This window comes from Lathamus discolor, chromosome 5 (assembly GCF_037157495.1).
Source record: "Lathamus discolor isolate bLatDis1 chromosome 5, bLatDis1.hap1, whole genome shotgun sequence".
Lineage (NCBI taxonomy): Eukaryota > Metazoa > Chordata > Aves > Psittaciformes > Psittacidae > Lathamus > Lathamus discolor.
The window spans coordinates 90,121,604-90,147,676 of record NC_088888.1 but is presented as its reverse complement, the minus strand read 5'-3'; the positions used below and the strand labels follow the sequence as shown (position 1 = coordinate 90,147,676).

Below are 26,073 nucleotides of genomic sequence, written 5' to 3'. Positions count from 1 at the left end.
TGAAAAGAGCCTGGCTCCATCTTCTTTACACCCTCCCTTCAGGTATTTATACGCATTCATATGATCCCCAGCGATTTCTCTTCTCCAGGCTGATCAGTCAAGCTCTCTCATACTTTCCTGGTGTGTCAGTTGCTCTAATCTCTTCATTATCATCATGGCATTTCAGTGTAAATGCTTATGTATGTAAATTTTAATAATGTGCATAACAATAAATCCAAGGATTGTAAATGAAATGCCAGCTGGTAGTGGCCAAAATTATGAAGTCATGAAACTTCCTTGAATGTTTAAAGAAATCTGAGGTGATTCTGAGTGTTATTAAACACCTCGCATAGACAGTCCAATCTTTGGACAGGTACTGTTTAAATTATTTCCTGGAAGGTGTTGTTGATCTTTGTTGCTGATCTTTAACTGTAATGTATCTACCTAGAAAGATGTCACTGTACTTGGCTCCTCTTTGGATCTCTTCTGATCCTCTGATCCTTCTGATTCTCTTCTGACCTATGCATTCTCTGATTTATCTTTCCTTCTTACTTAGTTGCTGTTCCCTAGTCTTTTCTTTCAACAGATTACATTCACAAAGCAAATGTTCATTAGCTTCTGGGATGTAAATAAATTTTTTGACCTTTTCCTCTTTAAGATCCCTGGTGCATATTTTATAAGTGTTGTCTTAAAATAAGAATGACTTTATTAGACCAGGCCTAGAGGTACTTTTAGTGTCTTCTTCCCGTCCATGGCAAATGGCAGGTCCCCAGGAAGGATTTAAAGAACAAACCAAGTGTATGTTATGCAGCTCCCCAGAGTAGTTTCTGTCCTCTCATCCAGTTTCAGGTCAAGGGCCCTGTGAGAGGAATATAGTACCTCTGCAGCTGTGAGGACTGCTTTCAGGACCAGCATTAGCCCACTGTGTTCCAAGTGCCTATGGCATCCACCAGTAGGATATGTGACTGTAAACAATGGCATCAGAAGACTGATGGATGGCATCATCTTTAGTGGTAATGCCATTAGCCTTGGGTGCCATAGTTCAGTGTAAGGTGTCCCTGTCCATGGCGGGGGGGTTGGAACTAGATGATCTTAAGGTCCTTTCCAACTCTAACTATTCTATGATTCTATGATTATGCTGGTAAATTACAGATAACCCCGCTTGTTCTGTGTCTCTGTGACTGGTGGGAGTTGGTAGCATTGTATTCCTCTTATTCCCTGGGCTGGCACTAGTATGTGACATCTGAACATCTTAGTTTTCTTTCTTCATGAGAATATTTTTCTTTTTTTTTTGGGGGGGGGTGGGGGGTGGGTAGGGGGGTGGAAAGGGCAGGAGGAATAGCAAAATAGAAGCAATGAACAAGGCACACCAAATCAGAAGTCCAACTATTGAGACAGCAGCTCTATATTACTTGAGGCTGGAGCTTTAGTGGGCTGTTAGCATGTGGCTCTCATGAGGCACAGTTGTTTCCCAGGGCACGTAACACACTAGGAAACTGCTGGCATACTTCCATTGGAAAGGGAGTGACACCGCACACGTGCGTCCTTTCTGTTAGTAGGGTGATACATCTGTAGTGGTCTGCTCTTCTTTCAGTGCTGTGTTTTTTAAAACCTGGAAATGAAGGCAGTATTTCTGTTTGATGTATCATGCATGAGTTTAAAATGCATGATTGATCAAAGATCAGATCAAAGAAAACCAGACACCATTTTTTGTTGCCCATCTAAACTCACCGAGACTAGAGCAGAGCTCTTACTTTCCCTTCCACATACCTCTGTTTGCTGGTTCCTTTCATGATTCCTCTGAAAACACAACCTTCCAAGCTGTCAAGCAGCATCTGAACCAGCAGCTATCAGAATCAGCATTACATTCTTTACATCTTTATATTAATTCTACATATGATTAAGCAGGGAAAACCATCTGTAAAGTATGTTTGTCTTCTGTACACATACAGCTGAAGTTCAAGTTGAAGCTTTTATATTACAGTATGGGAATGTAATACAGGTTGCTCATTTAGTATTTCCAAGAAAGCTTCCAAAAAGATCGTAATCCTAAGGTGTCCTTTTGTCAAGCTTCCTCTTTCTGCAAGATTCCTATTTCTAGATGATTTATTTTTTTTGTAATGTACCACTGCAAACTATTTCTTCCATTTCTTCATGTTTATCATGACCTATGTCTATCCCTTATCTCTGATTATACAAAGGTCAACCCATAATGCCAACTTCCTTGTTATTTCATTGCTTACTTTTAGCATTTTCTAAGCAATCATTATCTTTTCTCCCATTTCTAGAAGATGACAGTTATAAGCATCAACAAACCAAACTTGTTCTAATTCTTTGGTTGTTTCTACCTTGTTCACAGAAGTCCTGACTGCTATGTACTAGCAGGCTGTACCAGCATGATACAGTCAGAAACAGATACTGTCTCTACCAATTGCAGTGTGAAGGTGAAGTGTGAGGGTTAGTGTGTGAGCACCTTCAGGAGAAGAAAATATTACTTTTATTTATTTATTTATTTTAATCTGAGCTACTGGATGTAAGGTATCAGTAGGCAAGTTCTGATTTGAGAAAAAAAAATTGTGTTTGTTTTTTTTTACACTAAATATAATTGAGTTGAAGGAAGGTACAAGCAATGGAGAAGAATTAATTCATGGATAAGTGCAAATTAAGACAGATTTCCTTCTATTGAACAAATGCTTCAACCAGGTGATATTTTGACCACATGCTTTATTAATTGCACGGTGTCACTGCACAAAAGTAGCAAACACAACTGAATAGGCTGTGAGGTATAAATAAGACAGTCAGGATGATCCTTCTGGCCTCAAACTTTATGTTTCCAGCCAAGAGTTCCCATGCATTGGAAACTCCAAGCAGCTATTTCAGTCTCCTGGGAAGGAGCAACTATCTGTCACCCTCTGAGATGTCCCAGGCAAGCCCAATGGTTGCTGTAATGTTATGATGTTGCTGCTGTTGTTGTCCTCTCGTAAATGCCCAGACATCTTGACGACTGCACTCAGCTCAAGATTTTTTCCTCCCCTGTGCTGCTATAGTATTTGTGTCACTTGGGGAACACTGCCAGTGGGTGAGATTGGGTACAAGTATAAGCAGAAAGGCCACCGAGCAAGGAAGGAGGACAGCTGTCCTAAGCATTCAAAGCTTTACATTCTGTGCTGCTCTGATGTGACCTAGGCCTCAAGATATTTATTACGCTGGAAGAAAGCCTTTTTTGGTCTGGAAGCTCTCTGAATCTACCTATATATTCTTTAGGATATATTACAGTAAAATCCAGAGTGGTACTTAGTGCTGCTTGATTGCAATAGAAATTCAGAATAAAAGCAACAGTCTCTATACTGCCCATGGAGAAAAGAAATTACTGCCATCTCAAGCTGTTTATCTGGGACCCATAACTTCCTCAGACTAAAATTAAGAATAATGGAAAAATGTTTTGATTTGGATATCAGTAAGGTGGGAATCAAAAGGTATGTACTTACATCTGGAAAAAGTTTTTCAGTTGCCAGTGCAAATATTACCTTGTGATAAAATTATCATTGCTGAGGAATACTCAGCAAGCCCAGCATGTGAGACAGTGTCTTCGAATGTGAAGTGTGTTTGTGTGGAGAATCCTGCAGACTATTTGGGTAAAAGCTCTCTTTGATATCAAATGAATGTTTAACTCAAGGACCAATGGTGCTAGTGGGTGACTGATTTATGACAGGTGAATGCCAAAGAGTGAGAAAAGTAAATAATCAGTTAAATGGCATGGACAAAGAATGCAGCAAAATGTCCCTGTCAGGAACACTTGCAGATAGTGGTAGTGGTGACAACTGGTGACCTCCAAATGTAGCTTGATTTGAAGCACCAGAATATGGACTATGGAGAGAAAAAGTAGCTAGAGGCTGGGATGGAGCAAGCAGGTAAGACTCTTAAGTCTGTTTTCTGTAATGAAATTTTGTTTTGTTTTATGCACTACAGCATAATTCTTGAAGACCTGGAGGAGAAACTACTGTTGAAGAAGGATCAGCGTGACTCACTGGCACTTCTGCAAAACAGTGGTTATTAAAATAGCGTAAATTTGAGGCCTGCCTGGAGTTTACAGTCTTAGCACAGTTCTCATGGTACCCACCTGTGGCGAGCTCAATCCTTTTGGTTATAACAACCAAAGAGTCAAAGAAATCCAACAGCAGTGAGGAACAGAGATTAAGGGGTTCAGTTGCAATCATCCCTAAAGAAAATCATGCCTGGGCTGGATTCCTTACAGTTCTTGTCCATTTACAGTGAAACCTGGTCAGACACCCACAGTATCAAGCTGTTGTGGGTTCAGCCCTGAAGCCAAATGATATCGTTTTACTAATGAAAGTTACCTGCTTCCAGGAATATGCTAAAGGCTCTAGAACACATTTATGATGATTTATAAGTCAGATAGTATATCATGCATGGTATGGATCGCATGCAGCATAGCTATGCGTGACGTATGCACACAAAGTTCAATAACCTTGAATAGTTGTATATGCCTGAACTTGATACCATTTGATATTTTCACTTCAGCTCTCACATTGGGCTCACTGTACAGGTGATCTGCTGTGTGATCTGTTATGTATTTATTTCCTTCTCCTTTAACCCTGTGAAATAGGAGCAGATAATTTCCATGACATCTGTGTGAGGATATGTGGAGTATGAGAATGGTTTTTTTCTGTAAGATTATCTGACCAAGGACTGTGTCAGATGGGATGATAAGGAAAAGGGGAGAGCCAAACACACAGATACAAACAACCTGACTGAGTAGTGATAACAAAGTCCATAACCAGAAACAAACCTGGTTAGTGGCACTAATTCATAAGGATAGTGGAGAATGCTTATTCCAGAAAGGTGATCTGATTAAGGAGCACCTAAAATCAGGTTAATAAGAAAAGGTGAAGGCAAAAACCATAGAGACACAGACCTGACAAACAGTGATGGATACTATGAGAAGAAACAAACTTTGCTTGTCATACTAATTGGTGCATTATTCCAGAAAAGCTAACCTGGACTTTTATGAGTTTTTATAAACTTATAAACTGATAAGTTTATAACTGGAGGGTTTGGGGTGGGGTGGATGAAGAGGACAAGAGGAGTGGGCATAGGAAGATCTGTGCAAAGCGATGAAGAAATGTTTAGGGGAAGGAACAAATAGAGGAACAAACAGGAAGGGGTAGGAAAGGATGTAAACCAGGGCCAGTCAGTACGCTTGTCTGGCTGAGCCCTGCACCTTCTTTAAAACTTTTCTTAACTATCTCTCTGTGTAATCTCACTCTTCATCCCATGTGTGTGAGTGGTGTATGGACTGAGTGCCAGAGACTGTCAACAGTGGACTGGGTGCCAGCTATTGGAGTCAGACTGGGGGTGTAGATGCTCCTACACACTACATGTAGGTATTGGTATTGGTGGAGGGGAAGACAATTGCTGATATTGAATGCCTGTGGGATGAGTGTATGAGTGAGTGCATCTGTTTGCAGTGGGCGCTGACCTAGATCAGAGAGCAAGCGTAGGTGGCCAGTCAGCAAATATGTGTGTGCTTGTGAACCTGAAGTGTCATATATGTGCCTGCACTAGTGACCTTCAGTGTCTGCCAGCCCTTTGGGGGACAGGACCAGCGACAATAGCACAAGCTGAAACACAGGGGGTCTGAACATCAAGAAACCCATTTGTTTGGTTTTTTTTCTCACTGTGAGGGTGGTCAAGCACTAGCACAGGTTGCTCAGAGAGGTTGTGTAGTCTCCATCCTTGGAGAGATCAAAAGCCATCTGGACGTGGTCCTAGGCAGCCAGCTCTAGGTGGCTTTGCTTGAGCAGGTGGGCTGGACAAGTTGACCCTGAGAGGTCCCTTCAAACCTCAACCATCCTCTGCTTCTGTGACTGGTTTGTCTGTGCTTATATCTGCTGTGAGTCCTGTATGTAGGTGCTGTTATGAGCAGTAACCCCTACAGCTGGCAGCAAGTAAAGCCTGAAGGCATTAAAATAGACTTTGCATGGGGGTACCCAGCACTGAATTTGTAACTCTTGCCTGCACTTCCCAGAGTGGTGAAGCCTCTGCACCCATGTGACTGCTGCTTATGTAGTTCCTGTCTTTCCCTCTTGCAGCCTGTGGTTGTGTCTGGATTTAATTTGTTGTTGCTGACATTGAGATTAGTTGATAGAGATAACTGTTGCTGCAGCAGATATCTGCAGAGCATGCTGTGACTCTTGCATAAATATACAAGGGTAAGGCAAATATCTTTATGGTCTTCATCTTTGCACCTGGTTGAAAAAGACATCTCATTGTAATGATAAGTGAAGAGGTACCACTGAGCTGATATTGATAGTGAGCTCTCCTATGGTATGGTTTGTCTAACTAACTACAGTTATTAAACTGTAGTAAGTGCTGTTGTTTTCATTAAGTTTTATCAGAAACACTTTCAAAAGATTTCATTAAATTAAAAAAAACCAAAACCCAAGCATTTGAAATATGAGCCATAACTTCACAGCACTGGTGAGACACTGTAATTTGCTTGTCTCACCTTAAAATTTAGCAAAGCATATTTAGCTAAGCATTCCCACTGGCTGAAACCCCAATTTTAGTTAAAGTATAGTTGTCAGCCTATTACCAACTCTAGAGTACTTTATGCTGTCCAAAGCAGTGGAAAATATACTCTTGTTGCCACTTTCAGTAACTCACCAAAGCAGTAGTTGAAACACTCTGCTGCAACAGGGAACCCTGTATATTCTGTTTGTGGTTGAACTAACCCTCTGTCAACTTTTAAAGGAGGCATTAAATTAAGAAGGGTATAAATCAGGGCTTTCCTGAGTCAGTAAAACCTTACCACTGAGTCTGATGTGCTTGAGAATGGGTCCTTGGGCAGCAAGGTGACACGTTACAGTTTAGATATTCTGAGTGATTGACTCACTGTAATTTAGCAGTGTGTTTGTCTTCTTACATATAAAAAAAGGGTACTTACTAAGAGATTTACTTTATTTTATCTTGCAGTGGAAAAAACATTTTGTATTTTCAGGTATTTTAGTATTTGTTCAAAGGCTTATATTAGGAGTGAGTGATGCAATGGGTGCAGTTCAGTCTAGCCCTGTTGAACTGCTGCTTGAATATCTCTGGAGATTAAAACAGCTTCTAACAAGTATTTTGTTTTGTTCACCTGCCATTGTCCTCTTTCCTGGGAGCTCCACAGCCTTCTCTTGGTTGCAAGTGTCTCCTCCTTTTCCTGCTCAAAATAATTTGGCTCTTCTATGGTCTCACGTCCACACAGCCTATCACAGAATCACAGAATCACAGAATCCCAAGGGTTGGAAGGGACCTAAAAAGATCATCTAGTCCAACCCCCCTGCAAGAGCAGGGTAACCTACAGTACATCACACAGGAACTTGTCCAGGCGGGCCTTGAATATCTCCAGTGTAGGATTTCTGGGGAGAGTTTTAGCTTTTGGCAGTTTGAAGTCGCATGTGGCTTTAAAATACTTGCAAGTTGGGTACCAAGAAGGAAAACGAAAAAGCTCTAATAGAGGAAGAGAAAATGCATCAAGAAAAATGAGAATAAGCAAAAAGCAGGAGGTAGAGAGATAAGTGTTAAAGCTTCTTAAGAGCCCACCAGAAAGAGGCAGTCAGGTGTGTTTTCCTCTGGCGATCTGTGCTCAGCTGCATGAACACATGTAGAGTGCTGTCAGCAGTCAAGTGCATCTGTCTCTGCTCTCTTGTTCGCTAATCTTTATAAGCAGGTGCACAGCCTCCCAAATTGTTTTAAATTAAGTGTTTCAGGAGGTAACATTCTCTTTTGAATAAGACACATCCTATTTGGTACATATATGGACCTCATACTTGGCAATCCTGAACTTCTGACCAGAAGCAGTAACTGAGGAAAGAGCACGATTTATTTTTCATATAGTTGAATGCATGCATTGCTTTGTCTTTCATTTGTAACACCAAGAAGGATGCTATGACCTGGGTAGCTGTAAGGGACATCCAAGAGACTTCTCTACGATCACCAGTGCCCAGTATCCATTGTTCTAGCATGGCTTTACAAACCTTACCATAGGGTTTTGTGAATAATTAGGATTGCTGCAGGGTTGAGGAACTTTGTTGCTACTTACCAAGCTTTTAATTTGTATGAAGCTATAAATATGCTGCAAACATTTGAAGAATTCAAGATCTAACATATCACAAAGCTGGACTTCAGAAGCTGCCATGTAAAGATGCATCAGGCTTTCTTGGAACCGGATAAAGCTCAAAGCACAAGGCCACTATTAAGATGCTCTTACAGGCTAAAAACTTCACCTCTTCTAACACCTTTACATTTCATTTCATTACTGTATGGATGTTTCTTCCAGCAGCTAAAAAGCTAATGCATCTTTTTTCTGAGCTCCATTTCAGGTCTTTGTCTCCCCCTTTACTGGAGTAGCTGAGTCGTTACTCAAGCCTGTATCCCACATCAAGGGACTGGTATAAGATAAAGAATAATTCTAAAATACCACATTTACAAAAGGATTTTAGCACATTCTCAGTTTTAAGCATTTGAATAATCCTTTTGATACCCTGCTAAATCTCTGCTTTAAGAAAACATCTCTTAGGGAAGAACTTCTATTTGGGAAGTGGGATCAGGAGAAGATGCCTTTAGTGTCAGGCAGGAAGTTTGAGAATGTAACACAAATTATTTAGTGATTAAAATGCTGGATAATTTTTGGTGCTCTGCTGCCTAAATTTCAACACCACTGAATAACACAGTAGTGCAGTCTTCTATCCTATTTTGTGAGTATTTTTTGAAGAGAAGGAGAATTTATTTATTGACTTACCTGCAGACAACCTGAGACTAGCTCCATTGCATGGATTGTTCTTGCCTATGGTGTGTTCCCCAGAGCCCTCAGGGTGCACTTTAACATTTTTGACATCCATCCACACCCTGAAGAAAGAACTTTAAATAGAAGAGAGATCAAGTGTAAAGGCAGACAGAGCAGGCTGTACATTCCTTCAGTTCTTTAAAGATAATCAATATAGAACAAGAAATTAAAAGCAGAGTGTAACCAGAACTTTAAAGTTTCCCTGCAAACTGACCTTTTACCTCCCACAGGAAAAGGCAGTAGGAGAGAAGGAGCTAAGCAAAGTGGGTTTGCTCTGGATTATTACATGCTAATTACTTTGACACCTGCTCCGAAGCAACATTTATGCTTAGTGCATATGCACACATTCCACCGTGTCTGTCTCTGTAGATCTAATTCTGCCAGACTGAGTTATAATTTAAGACCAACAGGAAGAAGGGAAAAGTCTGTGTCAAGCAAATGGTAGTCCTAGACAGTAAGAAAGTAGGAAGAGCCTTACCAGAGCTATTTAGAAAACTTGGATGAATACTGTGGATGCAATATAAATCAGTTTGTTAAAGGCTTTTCCACATTTTGCCTTTCTTCCCATATGTGTATGCATAAGAAGAACGCATGACTTCTAAGAACATTGTTCATGTATCAAAGTTTCTTATACCAAGCAATGGAGGATCTTAGTTGTCATTTAGTGACTTTGGTCTTGACTGCATTCCTGTATAAGTAAATTGAAAATAGACATTGTTATTTTTGAATACTTTGAATATCAATGAATTCCCTATTTATTGTATGTTGCTGACTCACTGGATGTATGAGTCATTATGGGCCAAGACGTGTGGGTTGATTAGGTCTGCCATATAGCCAGGTTTTCACAGACATGTTGTCATATTTCTAGACAGAATAAGAGGAATGTGATTACTTTCTTATGCTTGTCACAAAGCCTTGTCAAAGTCCCTTCCTTTCCTTTCCCTTCCTTTCTCTTCCTGCATAGGGGCTCACATAATGGGAAAAATCCCTATGGGGTTGCATACCACCAGAATGGAGCAGGTAGAGCCCACACTCACCAGATCAGCAGAGCAAGTGCCACTAGCCCATTGCATCTGAACATGTCAGAGTCACTACAGCAGTGCCTTTGAGCTTCTGGATAGAAATCTTGGAGCCCTACAAACATCAAACCTCCATTTTAGTTGGTAGCAATCAGAGACCATCATAGTCTCACAGAATTTAGTGCTTTGGCTGTGTTTTTTGACTCTGCCTGTATGTGTCTCTATGCATATTAACTCTTCCTACTTTACCTGCAAAACATAAAAAAGTCTCCTTCAAAATGAGTGGTGACATTATGGAGATGGACATAATGATTAGAAAGTGGTCTTTCTTTAAATTCATGTCAATAAGTTGTTATGCCTTCGCATATTGCAACCATGTTCTCAAATTCAGGGAGCTCTTAATGAGGCAACAGGGAGGCTCATTTTACAGCCTGAGACACCAAGGGGATCTCTTGTTTCTGTTAATAAGATTCTGGACTTTATGTCTCCTCACTGGTCTTCTAAGTTAATGATTATTTTAAAGCATCAATAATTTCTAAATAAAAAGTTTAAACTGTTTTCTGACATTAAAATGTTTCCAATGTACTTGGTATTGCTGTGAAAAGAAACCCACTCTTAATATCCTAAAAACTTCTTTTAGGATCAAGGTCTATCTTTTATTAAAACACAGAGTAGAATTGCACATGGTGTAGGGCTTCTGTCTTTATATGACACCCTTATTTCCTATTAGGCTGACCTCAGTTTTGGGAGAATCACTTGGTTAGTTCTAAATATAGCCCTGCATCTTCCCTTAAATGGGAGTGAAGGGGCAGTAGCCTTTAGAGAGAGGAATTATTTTTGTTTTCCTCAGCCAGAGTTTACTAAGCTGGGAAAGGCTGGTCTTCCTCTCTGTGCTGAAATTTTTCTATATCCCTCGGTAAGTGCATTTTTCATCCAGGTTTTTCTTGTTCAGAGCAAATGAGGGTGATTGTGGGAGGTTTTGGGTACTTCTCTGTAAAAAAGTGAATTACCTTCCTTGGGGAAAGCAAGCAATAAACAGGACATAGATTTATGAAAAGATAATAAAAAAATAAAGTTAAATTGTTTCCTTCTGTGTATAGTAAGCTTGATTTTATTCTGTTTTACATTTCCTATGTTCTTTCTACATATAAAGGACTACATAATGCCAATCCATTGCTCTCTTGGTATATGAGCTTCCACAACTACACATATATTGGCAATGCAACTTTCTTGTATGCTATACTGTGTAAGAAGACAAAACATGATTTATCTGAAGTATGTGTGTAAATAATCAAGCATAAAATCCTATAGTAGCTGGCAAAACTATTTGGCATGCTGAAGAATAGGATGTACCTTGGACAAAAAATTCTGCTTTAATATTTTGTCTACCATACTTCCAATTACATGTCTTCAGAAGATGCATTTCTGGTGTCTGTATTGCTCTAGGCTATGTGATGTGTTCTGTGCCACATGAAAATTCCAGCTAAATACCACTGATAGAGCCTTGGGAAATCATGTTTGTGCTCTTGAAAATATGCTTATGTGTTGATAATACGTATGAGTCAATGAAAGTATTGTAATGAAGGATAATGAAATTTGGGATGATGGGAAGTGATTTTCATCATCTCATTTTCTCACATTCCTTGCTGTCCATTTGAGGGGATGTAATGCAGTTGCCAAGTGAAGGGAAATCTTGAAACTTCATTGGAACATGTTGCAACTTCTTGTGCATTTGCAATGTTAAGATGGCAAGGTTTAAATTCAATGTGAGCAAATTCAGCCTCATTTAATTCCCAGTCATGTAAGATCATGAATTCATAAGAAAGCATCTCTGGTCTCTTTTATAAAATTATTAATAAAGAATGGACACATCTGTGATGGACGGTATTGTCAGCTGCTCGAAAATGCTGCTTTGCTGGATATTCAGATTACTGGAATTAGATGAGAGAACTCCAGATTAAGGTTTGCTGAGGAAGGTAATGCATGCACTTCTGGGGATAATTGGAACCAGATTGAACTTGTCCACGAGATTTCTGTTTAAAACTGATTTGTGAAACTAGGATAATACTATTCCCATACAAAGGAAATATGATCAGTAAAACTTAAGACCAGCTATGATGTAGCTAAAGATGTCAGAAAAGAGAAGCTTGCTAAGTAATGTCTGGAATTCAGGGGGGTTTGAGCAAACGAGAATTCCATTTTTTTTTTTTTTTTTAATTTTAGAAGCATTTGTATTCTGTTGTCAAAAAGTTAAAACTGAATTCTTACTATGCAGAAGGGAAAAAACCTCTTTAATGGAAAGGACAGAAGCATCTTAAAATGACAGTATATTGTGTGAGTTTTTAAGTTCATCCTTTTTAATGCACAGAACATTATTTTCTGTATGAGATCTAAATGCACACATGTGCACAGAGATAGAAGACTGGAGAGACATATTAGCATTTTAAAAATTTATTACCAAAATTGGGAAGATTGTATCAGCCCTCTACATCCCATTCTGTTTTAGACTGAGCTACATAATGCTGCTTTTACAAGATTTCCACCGAAGTAAGTTCCCTGGGGGAAAATGTTCTTATGTTTTTATCTATGGCAATTTCTACAGGACTGATACAACCATCTGGAAAGGACCACATGTTTTCTGAGGCAATATGGTAATTCTTTAAGCTGGTCAGCAGAATCAGCTGATGACTAGAAGGTCATCAGTATTTCCTTTTGTTTATCTTTCACTGTGGTATATAGGTTGTATGGAATATTATATATTTTATCAGCTAAATATCATAAGCTTTAATGTACCATGGAAGCATAAGTTGGCGAAACAAGGCTTCCTAAAAACATTTAACTTTGAACAATATTGAGAACAAGCAGCAGAACTACAGACAGGTAGAGGAAACAATGCCTGCGTCATGGGAAAACCAGGACAAACCATCAAGTCAATACAAATGGTCAAAGCTATTTAAGAAGGATGAGATACAGAGGTAGGTCAAGAATGAGGATAGATGTGTAGGAGCACGATGTACTGATCTTTCAGCCAGAATGAGGAGGATAGGCAGGATGAGGTCAGGCAAGAGCCCATGAATCGTTTTTGGCACTTCTGATGGACAAGGGCATAGATGAAAGTGCATGTTGCATGGTACAGCACTGACAGGTCAAGCAGAGAAAGTACATGCCGTATAGTGCATTGCTCATGACAGGAGCCTCCTGAGTTTCGGAATGCAAATTTCTTATCTATGGTGAGCACAATCATGTTCTTCCTATGGCATTTGTCAGTCCCATCCATCAATTTGTTTGGTTGTGTGCCTGCTGTCTGAGGCTGTGTGATCACGCTAGAATTTACTGCCTGTCCTTTAAATCTTAAATTAACTCACTTATCAAACTAACCATGTCTATATCAGACCTTTGGCTTCTCTGCTCAAGAATGTGGCCTGTTGTCACATGGTCCTAGATTATTGTTTTCTGTTCAGATCAGTATTACTATGTCATGAAACTATACATATCCTGGCCCGGGAGCTCTGCCTTTAACTCCTTGCCAAGTATAATTTGTTATTGTACATGCTACTAAGCATGTGGAAATGTATATTTGTGTAAACTGATTTGAACAGTCTAATTCATCTGTATTTTATATCATTAATTCTTAAGGCCATTTTGGCTGACTTAATTTTTTTTTTAGGTTTAATATTCTCTGAGTGGTTTCTACAGTACATAGATTAGTGCAGTTTAGATCCTTCTGATGTCCCCAGCATTCACAGTCACAGAAATAAATAGTAATGGTAATAGTAATAATAACAATAAAGGTAGGAGTACAATGGTGCTCTGTTCCACAAAAAAAAATAAAGGTTGGGTGAGAAACTAAGTATTTTAAGACCATTTTATCTTGTAACTCCAGGCCTTTTTCTTAAAATCTAAGGATGTTAATAGGATCTGCATGGATGTAGTTCAAAGGTTTTTTTTTCGTGAAATACAGGGCATATATTTGTTACGATCATCCAGAAAATTATTTTATCTCTCTCTTGGCCTATTTACGCCTTTCTTTCTGTTATTAAATTTACAATTTCCCATTGGGAAATATTGTTGGTTATTATTTCACAATGTGTTTGCCAGACCACTGCCTGCATCTTCCCTTTGGGTCATGTCCATCAAGTGACTTGCCAGTATAATTAGGTTTCCAACCACTGCCAGTAATAATATCCTGGTTCACCTAAATCAATAACTTCAGTCAGGCTAAGCTGTCACCTGCATATCATGTTATTTAACTGTGTCAGTGGAAGGTTGACTAAATATTAATATCTATTTCAAACATCTCACATTAATATGTATTAGAGGAAAACTGGGAAAGTAGTCAACACATTCTTCCTAGGAAGACAATAGAAACTTCTCTTTTTATAAAGACAAGGCACCCCACATCCTCTGTAGACTGCTGAAGCTGGTTTTACAGTGGGGCTGTGATTTTGCTCTTCAGATACTTGTCTTTGAAGTAGTATTAAGTATTAAATATGTACTCTGCAAGCATCATTGTAATTAACTGGTGATGATTATTATATTTGGAATTGTTGCCAAGCAGCTCCCCTCTGTGTTAACAGAAGGCAAAATGAGTCTGGCTGCTAATAAGCTCAGTTAATTGCTTGTATGGAGGCTGGAAGTGGATGCAACACTTGCTTCTATTCTAAGGATGTTTGGATAAATGTGAAAACATCTGAACCCAATTTTGATAAATCTTGGGTGCTGATTACAAGATGATACACGAATTAAAATATAAATTTTATATATAGTGGAAAAAGCTGAACTGTAAATGGCAAAGATATTTTCTCCTATCTCAAAAACGAAAATAACCCAGACTGTGATCCCTCCAAACACATGGGCACTACCCTGCAACTCTTCTGTGTCAGATCTCAGCGGGAGTTATATACATAGCAACACATAAATTGCATGTTGATAAATTCACAGAATTATTCAACTGGGCCTCATGTAAACATAAGTAGCACTTAACAGCTGAGGCTACCCCTTAATCTATTGGTTTGCCCTTTGCACCTTCATCTAGGTGAAAAGTTTAATTAAAAATAGAAAAGAGGTAACATTATACCATTAACTGACCAGTTGATGCATGAACGAAGGGGGAAGTCAAATGTCATATACACAATGGTCACAGTTAGACAGCGGAAAGAAAACCAGTATTTAATGTCTTCAGGTATAAGACAACATCATGTAGAGATACCAAAACTAGGAGAAGCCAAGGCCTGTGTGGGCCTGTGTAACTGTGTCATGTAACTAAGACATGTTGTATGACTAGTTAATATATTCATGTCAGCTCAGCATTGCATGAGGGCACCTAACTAAGCTAGCATCTCTGTGAGCTGTTGCACCGTATTGTACTATCTTGGGTCTGGTTAAATTTCATATTCATCTAGAAATGTGTTAATATTCTTCATTAGTGTCCCATAGTAATGTTATAAACTTGTTTTGTTTTTGTCTTGCAGCATCTGGTGTTTTGTGTAAAGTTCTCATTCCTGAAGGTGTGATTTGCCATTCTCTTATCTCTTGAAAAAGACTTGAAAGGTAACATATATGGTAATATGGATTATGCGGAAGATGCATCTATCGGGAGATGAATTGTAAAGATTCATCTATTTAGATCTTATTACTTTTAATAAGTTATATCTGCTATTAAATATGTCTACTGTCTTCTCCTGAAGAGACTTTTTCCTTGGAAAATTAAAACTAGATGATGTATACATGACGTCATGACTGAGGGCATCTGACTCCACTTTTAAATGGCTAAAACTAAACACAGCTGAAATATATTACGCTATTTAATCAATAACCAATATTTCCTTTTGTTGGCAAATACTATATGCTGAAAATATGGCATTTATGGGTATTTTACTGCATTTAAAGATTCAATTTCTTAGCCCATAAAACATTCTGGTGTTTTTTTCCTTTTTTTTTATTTGTTTGGGTTTTTTTATTTTTATTTTTATTTGAGTTTGATTTTATACAGTTCAGAAAAGAACACCAAACAAGCATGAATGAAGAATGAAGTGACTTGCTAAATTAAGAATTTCAGTTCTTCGTGTCCTCTCCTATCAATTCAGTTAGTTTCCTGGTTCAGGAAAAAGGTGGTTTCTGGTAAAATGAACTAGTTCAAAACTGAAGAAATTCAGTCACTGTGTCATTGCCAACTTTCAAATTCCATGTTGTTTTTTGTGGGTTTTTTTACTTCAATAATCTTTGTGAAGAGTACCTGCAATTGATGTACTTCAACAAAATATTGCTGAAAATAAGTTTCTAAATGTTTATTACTTTTTCTGAAAGCAATGCTGTTTTTTGTCACATGATGGAAATTTTATTAGCACCTCATGTTTTGAAAAATTATTCTGTAAAATCCCCATTTGAGAATGGGAAGGAATGATAAAATTTCTGAAAAATTACAAATATTGTCAAGACTTTTGCATGAATTTTTAGCATGACTTGCTAATGTTGTTTCTGATTGTGTTACTAGCCAGACTGTATATGCAGAAAAAAATAATTTTCTACGTTTCATTCCAGCAATTTATTCTTGAAATATGAGATCTAGGTTTCCTATACAGCACATCTTATTTTTAGAAAGAAGAATGTAAGATTGTTATTGCAGGAATTTGCCTGACTGAAAAACTTCATGATTTGGCCCAAGCTTATAGACTTTATATGTGCAATTTGTTTCCGTTGTCACTGAAGTGCAGACATCTCATGGGGAAGGTGTTGGCTGTGCAGTTGCCCCCTGGCATCCCTCACCACTGTTCAGGCCAAGTGGCCCAGGAATAAAAAGCCCCACATCCCACTGAGACTGTAAATGGGATGTATTCAGCAGGCTGTAGTTACACAAGCTGGCACCTACTCAGGACACGGCTGGTAGTATTCCCCACTTGCAAGAAGTTGTCATATTTCTAATGAGCACAAAGGGATTTCTAATGACCAGAAAGGGATTTCTAATGATGAAAGGGATTTGGTCTCCTCCAGGTTCTTTTCACCATGGCTGGGAATTTGCTTAACTCCAGCTCAGTGGGAAATGTGCTCTTCCTACCCACACTGCTTCTAGAAGCCCCCTGAACATTTCTGAGAACCTTCTATCCAAATACTGATCAAACTATTCCATGCTTTAGAGAATGCCCATAGGAAGGCAACCAGAAGGATAGGTGGTCTAGAAAATATAACCCATGAGAAAAGGTTGGATGAACCAGCTTTGTTTAGTTTAAACAAGAGATCTAAAAGGAGATGTGAGCAAAATCAACAGGCTTCTGCAAAAGTGGGTGAATACAGTCTATTTTTTGTTGTCATGGTGAATTGGACAAGAAACAGCACAAATTGCAACAGGGGAAAAAATAAAAGCTTTGAAGAGCAGAGAGCTGAAACACCTAAAAATACCCCAAAAGGTCAAATTTCCATCTCTGGAAATTTCTACAGAGGTGTTAAATGACATCTACAAAGAATGGGAAAAGTGATCCAACAAATTCTCTCCTAGCTCTATCATCTGCAATTCCTTAGTTTACACTGTGTGTCTGTTAAGATGCAGCCTGAGACCCATGTGTACCATTGCTGGTTTTGTCATAAATGGATGGAATTTTATCCTTCAATACACATACACGTCTACATATAGACATGTCTACATATATCCATCAATACACATACCTGTCTACATACAGAAACATATCAGTAAAGTGTCTGAAATATATGGCTAAATTTGATTTCCCTCTCTGTAGGAATTACTGATTGTAACACACTGAAATATGTCTTCAGTAGCAGTGCCATTTTACCAGAGGAGGCACAAGCACTTTGATCAGTCCTATCGCAACATTCAGACAAGATATGTCCTCGAGGAGTATGCAGCAAGAAAGTAAGTGCCATGTATTTCACATACAGAGCATAGAGAGTTTTCAATTTTGGTTCTTAAAATCAAGATATTAAGCTTTTTCCTGTGTTCTCCTTCTTCCTCCACGATTGTGATTTGTTCAGAATAAATTTGGAATAAATCAGTATTTATTCTGATATTTTTCCAGTTCCTTTCATTGGGATGCTTCTTGTCTGTAGCCTCCCACCAGCATAGCTAGACTTTCTAGTTACATTGCAGCACACCTACACAGACTTTTTAGCTCAGGATCTGTCCTGTTTTCTACCTCCAAGTTAGAAATTCTTCCTTTTAGACTCTGATTGAAAATCTGACTTTAGAAAAATTGCCATGAAATTTATTATAAATCACAGAAACGATTTTTTACCCATTATTCCATGTGATATGAGGACATTTCTTCTCCGGAAGTTGGCTATTTCTAGTTATAGTTTTGTCATTTGATTTCCTTTTTAAAAATTAAATAAATGATTAACTCCTCTCACATGAAAAATCAGAGTTTTAGTCAGAAGATACACATTCTTTGTATCCCAAAGTCTGGAGCATTGACTCTTGGTTGCTTAAGAATCACTGGCCTCCCTTCTCAGTAAAGATGCATAACTAGCCTAGCTAGCTCTCTAGCTTGTCCAGCTTACCTTATGGCTGAGAAGAGATAATACAGAAGGTTTTGAGATGTATAGGAAGGCAGGAATATTTAGAAATAATGTTTTAGGGATTCTGTGTGACTTGTGTATTAGACAGGCTCGTACTCATAGTTCACTGAAGTGCTGTAGTAGAACTTGAATGATTAGAGACTGAGACAAATATAAATTTAATAGAATGAAATTCCTGATAATCCCTAGTGACAGATAATGATAGGCCCTTGAAGAACAGGTAGAAGTGGAACCCTAGTGCAGTCAGTGAGGAATGCAAAGTGGGTTTCTTACTGAGCTGTGCTCAGTCATGGCATTCAGCTCATTTAAAATAATTTCTTTGACTTTTGTAAGTTCATGTTTTACCAGAATCGTTGGGTTATAACAATGTTTTTTATATTTGAAGGGCTGCTTCCAGACGGGCTGCTTATTATGAATTACCTGGCCTGGGAAAAACAACATGCAGACTTTGTGCCAGGAGGGCACGCAGCTTGGCTCATGAAGCAATACAAGAATCTAGGAAAAGGTAAAGCTCTGTTGGTCCCATCTGACCTTTGTAGCGGGCCTGGTCCCATTCAATATTGCTCTTCTACCAGGGCTTTTTTTAGTTGACAAGTCTAGAGGCTTCTCTATCACTGTTCTTCAATAATCTGTTTTGGCTGGAGTAAGTACTAAATGACTGTCATTTTTGGTCTCATGTTTCACCCCCGAGTTGTTCCTCTAATCTCCTCTCTGACCCTTGAAAACAGCTTTAAAACCAAAATAAATTAGAATCTGCCTGGGATTTCAAACGAATTTTTGAATAGATCTACTCCACTGTTCCTAATTTTCTGATTTGAATCAATTTAAACTTTTTGAGTTCTCTCCTTAATATGAAGGGGGCTTACTGTCACATCTCAGTTACAGCCTTGATTTGAAGTCCTATAGTAAGTGTGCTGCTGATGGCGATGTTCCTGCTTGAGAATTTGACTGTTTGTACTCTGCCATGCTCTACAGTAACAGTACCAAAGACATAGATAATTTATACTACAAGAACAATTTCTGCTTCTTTTGTAGAAAAAGTGTTGTGAAAATCGTATACATCTATATGGTTCTGGTACTTTGATTGTTTTGAAAGATATATCTTAGAACTGGAATGTTCTAGGAAAATTAAACTAATTTGTATGCTCTAATTTATTTTATCAGAAACTGTCTCAAATTTTATCAATTAAGAAGAAAAATGTGGCAGAGCAATGCTGATATTTAAAATACATTGAAATGGTAAAAAGAAATATTTTTTAAAATACCAGACAAATAACTTCTTGGTCTACTGTTCACTGCACTTCTTGCAAGTCTTCTCATTTGGTTTGTGGCATGCAAGTTAGGTGTGGGTTTCACAGAATAACCCACAATTTTCTCAAAACACTCTATTTTCCTGGTAGTTTCTAGAATACTTCTTGGTCACTCTTGTCCAAGGACAGCCTTTTTAAATGGATTTCATCAAATCCCTGTGAACTCCTTGGTCTTTATTTTTCAGGTGAGCTCAGCTGATACAGCCCATGGAGAGCTTCCCAGCTGCTAGGGCCAGAGGCAGACCATAAGCAAGGCCCAGCTCTTACTAGGATGCAAACAGGCACAGAACATGCCTGCACTCCTCTGTCTTCTTATGTGTTGATGGGATGGAAAATTAGGGTCCAGAAGGAAACCAGGCAGGTTCTTGTTCTCAGTTATGAGAGGACTAGGACTGTGGGATGCATCACAATGTGATCATGCCAGCTTTCAAAATCTGAAGCTATCTATGACACCAATATACAGGGGAAAAGAAAATGAAAGAAAATTCATATTCATTTCACATGCTCATTAGGACAGGCAAATAGACTCTAAGAATATTTCTTAAAAGAAATTTTACATCTTGCAAATATGGTTTCAGAGTTCTCAGTTGCCTAAGTGTATGAATGACAATCTTAAAGCTTTGTATCGATTAATCTTACCTGATACGTTTTCTTGTCCTACAGAACCCATGAACAAAAGACTCATGCGAGTGAAGAGAAAAGAATACGGTTTGCCAATGAATTGTCTGTTTTGGAAAAAGAGATTCACACAGCCAGGCACCGTGCTAGAGAACATCTGGATAGACTTGAAGTACAAAGGATGGTACGGTGCCAAAACTTTTTGTTCCTATCCAAGCAGAATTATAAGATATACTGAAACTGAGGCCTGTGTTTCAAATGCCAATAGTGATTTAGCATCTTTTAACTTTGTGAGTTCGAGATTAGATTTTCTACCCTATTTGAGTCTTGTGCTAGATTTTTATTTTTCATTTTATTCCTGTGTTTAACAGGTGGAAGAAAACATGGCTCTAGAAAGACATGCTCTTGAGGAAAGTATAAGTCGAGCTCCTGAAATACTAGTACGTCTGAGGTCTCACACTGTCTGGGAAAAGATGTCTGTGAGCCTTTGCTTCACTGTACAAGGATTTCCCACCCCTGTTGTACAATGGTAAGAGACTTTCCTAGCCCTCTAAAAATGTTGTTAAGCTCTTTTCATTTGTAAGTTATGGCATAACTGATAAGTGTCACATACATAATGGCTGTGTTAAACCTCCTTTATAATCCTCATAGATGTGCTGGATTGTAGCAGTTGATACTGCAGTGGAAGGAGTGGGAGGACAACTTGCTGAATGGCCCTGTGCAATGTGAGAAGCAAACTCAAGTATTTCAGAAGGCAGACTGTGGAAGGCATTCCAGTCTTTCTGGCCGTTGAATTCTCTCATGATGAAGTAGCAAATGGCAAAATAGACAGACTACTTGCTAAGCTTGTGTAAACTTATACATTATTGTCATGGGCTATAACTGTGCTCAGTTTGCGTCAGCCCCTCTTGAGGTGGACATGAATGTAACGTCTCTGAAGCTGCCCTACTCTCTGGACAAGTGCTGTCCTGTACATGTGAGGGCCCCAGGCTAGACAGAAAATCTAACCTGAGACACAATCCTGTTGCTGCTTCCCTTATTTGTGATGAAGTGCTTTACTGTGATCTAAGACAAAGTTTGCTTTACATGTTGTGTTTTGTCACGGCAAGTGGACTGGAAAGTTCAAGTCACATGCCATCTTCTCTCTACTTCACTGCCTGCTTTTCTGGTTTGGGTGCAGATCTTCTCTTTCCAATTGCTTACTAGAGTGATGTTCCCCCTTTTGCCTTCATGGCCCAGTGTGTAACTATCTATACGTGCTGGAAAATACTCTATGTAAGTAGAGAAGATTTATAGAGAGGTCTCATGATAGTGAACGATTATCTGGATGTAAATACCTACTAAGCTAATGCAGTGAATACTAATAGATATTAATTAGTTCTTTTTTTTCTTGATATTCAGGTACAAAAATGAAGAATTGATTAGCCCTGCAAGTGATCCAACAAAGTACAGAATTGAAAGCAAATATGGAGTACATGTGTTGCATATAAACAGGTAGATTATTCTAGGGTGTACAACAATTTTGTATACTCTAAGCAAAGCATTTTGTATCAAATAGAGTTAAAAATTCACACAAAGGCTGCAAGACAGTTGTTAAATTCAGCACAATTTTTTGTGGTACTCACATTTAGGCTGGAGAAGGTTAACTAAGCTGCTCGTGAAAATGAAATGAAAAATTAGATATTTCAATTATTTAACTCAAGCAATCTACAAGAAGATGAAAAAGGAGAGGGAAGTAGTTGAAAGAATGGTAGTTCCTTTTTGTATTAGAATTATAGCTTCTCAGCATTCAAAGTGGAAAAATGCCTGTGTTTTATGTTCTTGCCATGAAGAAGTTCTTTAAGGTAAGCTAAAATTTAGCTGATCACACAAGGATACCTAGTTATTAGTATTATATTTTAGGGTCTGTTTGCATTTTGGTCTCCATTTTTTTGTTCTCCAAAAAGTAAGGAAGTATAAGTTATTTAAAAAAAAAAGTTTTAATTCAATTAATTTAATTTTTCAAAATAATGTTAACCTTGTTGTATAGAAAATGCTATGGTAAAAGAGCTTCCCAAAATTAATCCTGTGCTGTCCTAAACAATGTTGCATGTGACTCTGTACAAGGTTTTGTAAAAATGTAAAAACCCAAAGCAAAATGAAGATATGACTGTGATGTTTAAAAAGAAAGCTAATATGTAGAGCAGAGACACAAAACCTCACTTTTAATTTATCCAGAACATGAGCATCAGCTGTGCTGAAACAGCTGTAATATTTGTGGCTAACACTTCGCTAGCCAAACATTTCATGTTCTACCCTGTCTCCATCTGTCACCAGTGGAAGCAGCCCTGAGCACAGTCTTGTGGCATTAGTGTAGTGCTTTGGGGAAAGACTACTTGCCTTTTTCATCCTGTAGCAATCCAGGATGAACTGTCAGCCCAACTGCCCACCTTTTCATTGTGCAGGGTGGGAGAAACGTACCTCTGTACAGAAACTGATAGCAAGAATTACTATGTTGCTGCTTCTTAAGGGATGTTTCTCAAGGAGTAGTAGTACTTACAAGTACTTCTAAACCACTCATTTAATCTTCTACCCGTAGGGAATGGATTACTTGCTGACTGCTGCATCCATGAGATGTCTCAGCAGAGCTGATCCTTCCCACCACCATTACTTTTGGAGATAAGAGCAGGAGGTTAAAAGATAAAACCAGGTTGTCCTCTTGCAATCCTCTCCCTTGTAGCAGGGAAAATGGAAAATTCATTTATCTGGATTTGTGAGTGGCAGTCAGGAGATGAAACTTTGGTGACTGTGACTCACAGCCAGCCAGTGTCTGTGACAGTGTTTATTTCCCTGGGTTAGTGTCCATGAGCAACCGCTTGTAGGCTCCAGATGCTGGATATATAGTATGTAGGTGCCTTTTGTGACATTTTGGGAGTAAATGGCTTTTTGAAGACATGAGAATCAGTGCTGATGCTCCTTTCTGAGCCTCTGTAACCATCAGGCTGAAAGGTGCTAGTGGTTTACATCCCCTTGGTGCTGTTTTTTCTCAGTCTTCTTGTTATCAGCCATTTAGTCACCATCCACAATCAGTTTTGGGAGTGTTCAGACCCAGCCATATTTAATCAGACACACCACAGAGTCATTTATTGGCACCTGCTCAGGTTCCCACACCCACCTAGCATTACCCTTTGTTTAGTAGTCTCAGACCTGCAGGTATTCATGCAGGCTCCCTCACATTTAACCAAGCTGCCATCTTCAGACTGTTGCTCCATTTCTCTTTCCTTCTGTGTGTCAGTGTGGCCTTTGCCACAAAAAGATGCCTAGCTGTTCTCTCCCAGGTTTCTTGTCTTCTCTTAAAAGAATACCTTGGGGATTGTTATGATTTATTTACCACAGATTGATACAGTTAATTGAATTCAAGTTTCTAACCTTAAATTTATTTATTTACAACTAATCTATTTTATTTCAAAACTTGACTATCAGTTGCATTTTCTATCCCCCAAAACAGAAAATCAACATGCAGAAAATGGAATCATGTTTTGATAGTGCATTACTATCGTTGGATGATTTTTGTATTGAAAACAATGGATATATAGGCAGTGGTTAATATATATATTATTAATGTTTTTATATAAGCATGTGTCAATTTGCTCTCTATTTTCCATATGTATCTTTCTGCACATGTATTTGGAGTATTTTTATTTTTTTTTCTGTAAAGTAGAACTCTTGGGATTTTCTACCTATCAACTTCTGTGCTCTTCTCAGCTGTTCATACCAAAGTGCTGAGCTGCATGTCATCTGATCTGCAGTCACTCAGAATGGCCTTGGAATTTCTTGGCTACCTTTCTGGCCCTTCAGTGAGGCTCCGGGAGTGAACTTTTCCTTCTGATGCAAGTGTGATATTTATTCCTATGAGTATTCCTTGATACCAATGGAAAAAATTCTTGAGGCACCAAAACCAGAACGTCACCTCATCAACTTAAAGTAGTAACTAGACACAGTTTCATACCCTCTGTTTGCTGTCTTCCAGGGCCCATCAGCCTATACAGTAACCAGACCATTTTCATTTCTCTGTCTCATATTTTGATGATGCTCTGTTCTCAATTTATGACATTTTCTGCATGCACTCAGCACTATCATTATCATATAACACTTCTTTCTTCCTCCTTTTACACTTCATCAAATGGAAGCTTGAGCTTAAGGTCTCCCTTGAGCAGTAAAGAAAAGGGGTTTAGAGTTTCACTATTTTTTTCACACATCTCAGAATTATAGGAGAAGAGATATTGCCAGCCTGCACAGGGGTAGTGGTTCATCCCTTCTCTCATCTCACTTCTGATATGTGATTCAGAGAATACTGTGAGGAAGCCTCTGAGGGAAGGCTACTGGTAGTTGAAGTGATTGATTGATACGCATCTGAGAATATGAGGGTTTGTTTAACTTATATTTCTTTATCCCACCTAATTTAACTATAGGTCAGAATATAATACAAGCTTTCTATATCAGAGGTGTTGAGATGGAGATTCCTGTTGCTTTATAGCATAGCTGCAAAATGTATTCTGCCTTAGCGTATAACTTACTTAGTCATTAAAAATCATAGCACTTTGAATTTCTTAGTTGCCGCTACTTGTTTAGCAACAGGCTTTGGTTTATTGTTTGTTTGTTTGCTGTGATGACTCCTGACATGAATCACTTAGATTTATGCAGCTGTAAATGGCTACATTGCATTTCCTGGTACATCCGCTGGGGCATAGAGGGGACAGCAGGGTGCTCCTGTCTGAGGACGTTCCTGACCCCCACCCCACAGTGAGCAGGCAGGGGAGGTGATGAAGGCTGGACGGCAGAAGGAACAGAGGAGGAGGTTCTGTTCTCCAGAGTTCTGTGAGTGTGATGTGACTGCACAATCTCACCTATACAAGTCTCAAAGTCTGAGGGTATTTTGTCTTTTAATAAGGCCCTCTCCTGTTTCATTAAGCCATCGCTTAAGAAGTGCTTGCAATTGCAGCAGAAAAGGTTTGTGGTTGCATCAGTGGAAATGCGTTGTAGAGCCGGCAGAGTGCAGTGTAACACCTGCTGCCAGGAGGCAGTGCTGGCCGCCTGATCAGGCGCTCCACTCAGCACCACCAGCATGACTTTAAAGAAAAAAGCTTAAAAATTGAACGAATCTTCTCTTCTAACTATTCTTATTTAACAAATGACACTGTGCAGTCAGTGCAGCGCTATTTTAGTTTGATTAGACACAAAAGATTTGAGATGATTTAATCTGAGCAGAGAGGTAGTGAGACTTGCTTTTTTTCCTGCTGTAAGTAGCAGTAGAGCAGAGGCATTGCAGCAAAGACAGTCTTCCAGTGCAGAAGGAAGAGCCTTTGAGCAGAATAGGGTTAACTGGGTGATAAACTGCAGCTCCCAGGGCCTTGAAGTGTGCAGTACCAGCGAGTGTACAGGCAGCAGGCTTGAACTCCTGCTCTTCTTTCCCTACTGAAATGCAAGCAACAGCCCTCAGTCTGTGATCTTCTGACCTGTCAGTCACTGTCCATTATAAGCTGCAATAGTAGTGAAGTGGCCACCTCATAATAGAGGTCCCTTCTTCAGTAAAAACAAAACCCAACCAAACAGAAAGGATGAGTCAGATTCAGTGTGACTGGGGAATCAGTGCGTGAGATGGTAATTCCATAGAGTATTTCCACATTTTGATGTCATATATCCATAACACTGAAAATTTTGTCATTTGGATTCAAGGGAGGAAATTTTAACTCTGTAATTTACTATGCAGTGCTTCCTGTTCTTGACAAGC

At 38.8% G+C, this 26,073-nt stretch overlaps 1 protein-coding gene across 4 annotated transcripts in view; it reads left to right on the top strand.

Annotated features, from left to right (window-relative positions):
• The window catches only part of MYOM2 (myomesin 2), a 97,640-nt gene that overhangs the window by 5,146 nt on the left and 66,421 nt on the right, over nucleotides 1–26,073 (top strand). For 2 of the 4 annotated variants that reach the window (XM_065681534.1, XM_065681532.1), the window contains exons 1-7: nucleotides 10,703–10,765; nucleotides 15,321–15,399; nucleotides 17,580–17,713; nucleotides 18,761–18,880; nucleotides 20,349–20,487; nucleotides 20,675–20,832; nucleotides 21,705–21,797. In XM_065681534.1, coding sequence (XP_065537606.1) covers nucleotides 17,607–17,713; nucleotides 18,761–18,880; nucleotides 20,349–20,487; nucleotides 20,675–20,832; nucleotides 21,705–21,797 — 617 coding nt within the window. In that variant the 5' untranslated portion in view covers nucleotides 10,703–10,765; nucleotides 15,321–15,399; nucleotides 17,580–17,606. Of the gene's footprint in view, nucleotides 1–10,702; nucleotides 10,766–15,320; nucleotides 15,400–17,579; nucleotides 17,714–18,760; nucleotides 18,881–20,348; nucleotides 20,488–20,674; nucleotides 20,833–21,704; nucleotides 21,798–25,021; nucleotides 25,161–26,073 lie in introns of those variants that run through there. The other 2 variants (XM_065681533.1, XM_065681535.1) reach the window with 2 other exon arrangements.